Here is a 7,262-nt window from a genome sequence, read left to right on the forward strand (position 1 = left end):
TCTAGGGAGTTTTCCTAGCCACCGTCTTACACACTGCATTGCATGGCTGTATTGGGTTTTAGGCTCGGGTTTCTGTACAGCCACATTGAGATTATTAGCTGATGTAGGAAGGGACATATGTAAATCATTTCGACCTATCAATCTTAGAGACTCGAGGGTCTTCAAATATTAAAAGTGCGAATGTAAATAGTCAACCCTTAGTGTTACTTGGTAAACTGTATCATATTATTTAATTTTTTAGGAATACTTTCACCAGCTATACATTTTTCCCCCCTTTTCCTCAAATTTTTTTTTTGGGGGGGGGGGGTGTATAGAATACCGATTTGGTATTTTGTATATAGTTATTTGATGTATTCAATATGTATACCTTCACCAATTTGGCCAACTGCTGGGTACATTTGGGCACTTGTGTGACACCGTGTGGGTGAGCGTGTCAGTGATAAATTTCATGTAGCACACTCATTTAGAAGGTGATTCAAATTCTGAAACTTTGCACAAGTTGTATCTGTTGCCGCCCTTATGCTTTCCCTGATTAATTGGTCCAGCATATTCATATCTAAATGTTTGTTTTATCTTGTTCATTTTAAATATGATGACACAACAATTAAAATGAACATAAACGTAATGGATTCAGTACTCCAGATATAACAAACTGACCCTAGCCCCCCGACACAAACTACTGCAGCATAAATACTGGAGGCWGAGACAGGAGGGGGTCATGAGACACTGTGGCCCCATCCGATGAGACCCCCGGACAGGGCCAAACAGGAAGGATATAACCCCACCCACTTTGCCAAAGCTCTACACAATATTCTGCTGTCGATGCCAGATGCTATAGCAGTCTCTTTCTGATGTAAAGCAGAGGGTCACCGAGCATGTGGTGCAGGTGATGGGGGACTTCATCTTGCAAACAACACAGCAACGCCTCCATGCTGTGCCCTTTTGGCCCTTAGGCACATCCATGTCTGCACAAATATATCTGGGCAGATGAACACTTGTGGCAGGAGCAGAAGGGACAGGGCTTGGTGCAGTGGTGCTGTAGGCAGCAAGCTCCTTGATGAGCTGCTCTCTGAAGGCTTTCTGTGTGAGGAAGGGCTTTCCACAGCTCTTAGCCATTTCCTTGTGTAGGATGAATGCATTCACCACAGCAATGTCGACGAAATGATAGAAGAAGGTCTTGAACCAGTTCATTGTCTTATGCAGAACATTGTAATAGCCTATCAGCGCATCTGATAGGTCCACACCTCCCATGCTCTTGTTGTAGTCCTTTACTGCAGTTGGAATGGGGACATTTTTGGTGGTCCAATTCCCAGCACCATCCTTGAGACGCCGGACAACATGATCCCCATTGAAGGACTTGTGAATAGTTGTGCACATCACCACCTCTCGGGTATCCATCCACTTTACAAAAAGCAGGCCATCTTCRCGGATCCATCGCATGGTCCCCCGCTCAGCCCGCTCAGGCATGTCGTTCACCTTCGTCTTCGGAAAGCCCACCCGGTTGGTGCGAATGGTGCCACAAGCCCACACTTCCCGCTTCCTAAGGTCTGCAAACAGGGTAGGGCTTGTGTAGAAGTTATCCACAAACAGTTTGTAGCCCTTCCCTAGCAGTTGAAAATCCAATAACTCCATTACAGAGTCATAGCTAAGTCCCTTACCAGTCGCACAAGTGTTCTTCCCCTCATAGACAAAGAAATTGCATGTGTAGGCACACACAGAATCAGCCAACACAAACAGCTTGTAACCCCACTTGGTTGGTTTGTTTCGCATGTATTGTTTGAGGCCATTTCTGGCCTTTGAGGCTACCATCCTCTCATCTATTGACAGGTTCTGGGCTGGCTGAAAGTASGTCTTGCAGGCCTCAACAATGCTGGAGTAGAGAGGTTTGATTTTGCACAGTCTATCAAACGTTGCTGTCCCTCTCTTCTTCTCATTCTCTTCATCAACCTTTGGGTCACTGATGTGAAGCGCCTGTGAAACAACCAGAAACCTTTTGCAGGACATAACAGTCATGGGGAAAGGCAGTTGGTAGAGTGATGACGTTTTCCAGTAGTCCGTCAGGCTTTTCAGCTTACCAGCCCATGTAGAATGACAGGAAAGGTAAGCAGTAAAGTTGACATGGATACGGGGCTTCATGCCTATCCCCCCCCCCTTTTTGCCTTCCTGCCTCTTCTTCCCAACTTATTCGTGTTAGACACGAGTGAACCTACAACAGATTGAAAAACAACTGAAAAAGCTCAAGTGGGCTGTATGTTGTGCTCGTGTTCACCTGAGGGCCTGGCTTCCTTTTCGGTCGGAAAGTTGGCTGGGGTGGCTCCACATCATCTTCTAGGACATTGTGCCAACRCCCTTCTGTCCCTTCGCTAGCAGGTGGCACACTTCCCCTCTTCCGCTTCTTTGTCGGTGCCTTCACACCGGTAGATGGCCCAGAGACAGCAGGGGTCCGGCTGGATGAACAAGTTGGCGCTGGGGGCGGTGCTGGGGGCTCCCAGTCGGAATCAGTGCCACTGTGAATTAAAATGTTCAGTTAGAATAGTTTCACATATGAGCCCTGTATCAACAGGTATAATAAACATATGCATTTTTATTTATATATAGAGAGAGTACAGTCAACAAACAGTGTGGTTTCAAATCATATCCATTTTGGGCCATGCTACCTGAACCATAATATATAGCCAAAACAGTGTACACATGCTGGCTGTATGGGTGGGCTGTTACATTCTACACCAATACATTTATATATATATATATACACATACACACACACACACACCACACACACACACACACACACACACACACAAACAAACATAGGCTATGGGTCGTTCACATACATACAAACGTATCCTCACTCACAATGAATAGCCTACGTGTACGTTACACATTTCATAAAATGTTCATATATTGCAACTAAAACATAAAAACAATCACAAATAACATTTTAGATTATTAATTTCAAACAACGGCATTAGCATGACAAGAATTTACCAGTCCAAAACGATATCCTCTCCATTCAAGAAATAGGCCTCAGTTTCAGAATCAAACGAATGTTCACTAAAAGAATCTTCCTCAGATAACATTTCCGTATCGCTTTCACAATCAATTTCCTCTAAAATTGTCTCTACATTGYTATATCTAGTCTTGGATTTAGCTTTCCCAGACTTATTCGCCATGATGTTGGATAAAAATACAGCTGAAGATGCACGTTGCCGAAATACCGCTGTGCGTAATCGCTTTCAGTCCTTCCTGGTTGAAATGCGAATTGCAAAGASTGCAATTGCGCAAACGTTTACCGTGTGAGTTCGTCTCCAAACAAAGAACCATTTGATAGTGCCATTTACCTCTGTTCATTGGCTATCTACCCAGCTAGATTTCAAGACGATGAGTGGTCATTGGGTTAAAATACAGTCAATCAAAGAGACAGTGGTCATATGATTGGTGGGCAATGAGCTCGTTACTCATTGTCTTCCAATCGTTTTTTTCGGATCAATACGTCCCGCAAAATGACCCATCTTTTTGGTTGTGTTACAAACAAACAATTGATTGCAAGGAAACCAAACATGACTAGATAACGTCAGGTTTAGTAAGTGTATTTACATCCGATGTTTAGCCGAAAATTTAATGACATGAAATTCAATGACATAAGCGTTCACAAAATGTTTTATGTTAGGCTATAAAAAATGGATTTAACCGAACAAAGACCATTCAGTGTGTAACAATGAGCCTTGGGATTGCAAACAGAGAAAGATTTTCACAGGTAAACAATTTCTTTCAACGCAATCTGTGATAATGTTACGCTAGTGCTGGTTGAAAAGTATTTTTTTATGGAGCGCTGAGCTCAGATAATCGCATCCTATTCTTTCGCAGTAAATCATTTTTTAAATCTGACAACGCAGTTGGATTAGCAAGATTCTAGGCTTTTGAAGCATGTGAGACACTTGTATTTTCAGGAATGTTTAATATGACTATTTGTGGCGATCACCGTATGTTATTGACAAATAGACACACACCACCACCCTTCATCTTACCGGACGTAGCTGTTCTGTCCTGCTGATGCATGGAAAACCCAGTCAACTGTATATTATCAGTGAAACATAAGATATTACAGTTTTTAATGTCCCAGTGGTAGGATAGTCTCGAACGGGGCTCATCCAGTTTATTCTCCAGTGATTGCACGTTGCCCAATAGAACGGATGGTAGRGGCGGGTTACCCACTCGCCGACGAATTCTCACAAGGCACCTGGATCTGCCCCCCCCCTCCCTGTATCTCCGTCTTTTCTTCACGTGAATGTCGCGATTTGGGCCTGGTCCAGGAGAAACAGTATATCCTTTGTGTAAGACTCATTAAATAAAACATCTTTGTCCAGTTTGAGGTGAGTAATCGATGTTCTGATATCCAGAACCTCTTTTCGGTCATAAGATTAGGTAGTAGCAACATTATGTACAACAGAAGTTACAATGCGAAGAAACACAGAAAACAGCACAATTGGTTAGGAACCCGTAAAACGGCAGCCATCCCCTCCGGCGCCGTTCTGTTCACCATGGAGATATCAATATACAGATATCATGGAGATATCAATATGCAGATATCAGTATACAGATAACATGGAGATATCAATATGCAGATATCAGTATACAGATAACATGGAGATATCAGTATACAGAGAACATGCCGATATCAATATGCAGATCAACATGCAGATACAGTATACAAATAACATGCAGATATCAATATGCAGATATCAGTATACAGATAACATGGAATGCAATATGCAGATATCAGTAACAGATAACAATGGAGATATCAATAAAGCAGATATCAGTATACAGATAACAGGAGATATCAACATCAGATATCATATACAATAACATGGAGATATCAACATGCAAGATATCAGTATACAGATAACAGGAGATACAATATGCAATATCAACATGCAGATATCAATATGCAGATATCGATTACAGATAACATGGAGATATCAGTATACAGATAACATGCAGATATCAATATGCAGATATCAACATACTGTCACGCCCTGACCATAGTAAGCTTTTTTCTCTGTGTTGGTTGGGGCGTGATAGTGACTAGGTGGGTCATCTAGGGTTTTTGTATGTCTATGTTGCCTGATATGGTTCCCAACAGAGACAGCTGTTTATCGTTGTCTCTGATTGGGATCATATTTAGAGTAGCCATTTCCCTTTTGTGTTTGTGGGATCTTGACTATGTTTAGTGCCGTCTGGACTTATTTGTATAGCTTCACGTTTCTCGTTTGTACTTTATTTTTGGAGAGTTTTCAGTTATTAAAAATATGTAACTCTACTCACGCTCGCCTTGGTCTCACTCATACAACGAACGTGACACATGCAGATAGCAATAGTAAGATATCAATATGCAGATATCAACATGCAGATATCAGTATACAGATAACATGCAGATATCAATATGCAGATATTCAACATGCAGATATCAGTATACAGATAACAGCAATATCATATGTAGATAGCAGTATGCAGATATCAATATAGCAGATATCAACATGCAGATATCAGTATACAGATAACATGCAGAATCAAATATGTAGCTATCAATATGCAGATATCAGTATCAGATATCAATATGCAGATATCAATATGCAGATATCAACATGCAGATATCAGTAACAGAAACATGCAGATATCAATATGCAGATATCAGTATGCAGATATCAGTATACAGATATCAATAATGTAATATCAACTGCAGATATCAGTATACAGATAACATGCAAATATTCAATATGCAATATCAACATGCAGATATCAGTATACAGATAACATCAAGATCAATATGGATATTAAACATCACATATCAATATGCAGATATCTATACAGATATCAATGTAGATACAACATAGATATCAATATGCAGATTTCATATGCAGATATCAATATGCAGATATCAACATGCATATCCATATGCAAATATCAATACGCATAGTATACACACAAGCAATATGGTCTCATCTCTCTATTACATCAATTGCTTTATGCCTCTCCCTCCTCTCCTCTCGACGCACACATGCATAGACAAACACACAGACACACAATTAGTCTGAGTGTGAGGTGATGTGTGGGTTGGTAGGAAAGGTGCACATCTCTCTAAGTGAAGCGATGTCACTAGTGTTCTTTCACGGAGACACACCTGACTTGACTGGCTCCACTCTCCATCTATCCCCTGCTAGCCTCTCTCTCTTTCTCTTCTTTCTTGCTCTCTCCTCCTTTTGTCTTTGTCTTCTCTTGTAAATATATTTAGCCTGTTCATATCCTCTCCTTTGTATCTTCAGCCCTCCATCTATCATCTAATTTTTTTTCCTATCTCTCTACATGTTTCTGTGGGTTCTCGCAGGCTCAAGCGTGGGTCCAGCTGTGATACTGCCCCAGATCCCAATCTGCCTCTCCCTACTACACATACCGCTCACGATCTCTCTCCACACACACATCAAATCTAATTTTATTCTTCACATGCTTCGTAAACAACAGTTGTAGACTAACAGTGAAATGCTTACTTCCCAACGATGCAGAGAAATAATAGAAAAGTAATAACATGTAATAATAAATACACAATGAGTAACAATAATTTGGCTATATGAGAGGATGTGCAGGGATACGAGGTCATTTTTTTTTTATTTCACCTTTATTTAACCAGGTAGGCAAGTTGAGAACAAGTTCTCATTACAATTGCGACCTGGCCAAGATAAAGCAAAGCAGTTCGACACATACAACAACACAGAGTTACACATGGAGTAAAACAAACATACAGTCAATAATACAGTAGAAAAATAAGTCTATATACATGTGAGCAAATGAGGGAGATAAGGGAGGTAAAGGCAAAAAAGCCATGGTGGCGAAGTAAATACAATATAGCAAGTAAAACACTGGAATGTAGATGCAGTGGAAAGAATATGTTAAAGTAAAAGAAGAAATGGGTGCAAAGGAGCAAAATAAATAATCAATACAGTAGGGGAAGAGGTAATTGTTTGGGCTAAATATAGATGGGCTATGTACAGGTGCAGTAATCTGTGAGCTGCTCTGACAGCTGTGCTTAAAGCTAGTGAGGGAGATAAGTGTTTCAGTTTCAGAGTTTTGTAGTTCATTCCAGTCATTGCAGCAGAGAACTGAAGGAGAGGCGGCCAAAGGAAGAATTGGTTTTGGGGTGACCAGAGAGATATACCCTGGAGTGCGTGCTACAGGTGGGTGCTGCTATAGTGACCAGCGAGCTG

General features: G+C 41.1%; 1 protein-coding gene across 1 annotated transcript; it reads right to left on the reverse strand.

Annotated features, from left to right (window-relative positions):
• Positions 1 to 801: 801 nt before the first annotated feature.
• LOC139024255 (piggyBac transposable element-derived protein 4-like) lies at positions 802 to 2,013 on the reverse strand. The gene has a single exon (XM_070438868.1). The coding sequence runs from the start codon at positions 2,011 to 2,013 to the stop codon at positions 802 to 804; it is 1,212 nt and encodes a 403-aa protein (XP_070294969.1).
• Positions 2,014 to 7,262: the final 5,249 nt, after the last annotated feature.

This window comes from Salvelinus sp. IW2-2015, unplaced genomic scaffold (assembly GCF_002910315.2).
Source record: "Salvelinus sp. IW2-2015 unplaced genomic scaffold, ASM291031v2 Un_scaffold1252, whole genome shotgun sequence".
NCBI classification, from domain to species: Eukaryota; Metazoa; Chordata; class Actinopteri; order Salmoniformes; family Salmonidae; genus Salvelinus; species Salvelinus sp. IW2-2015.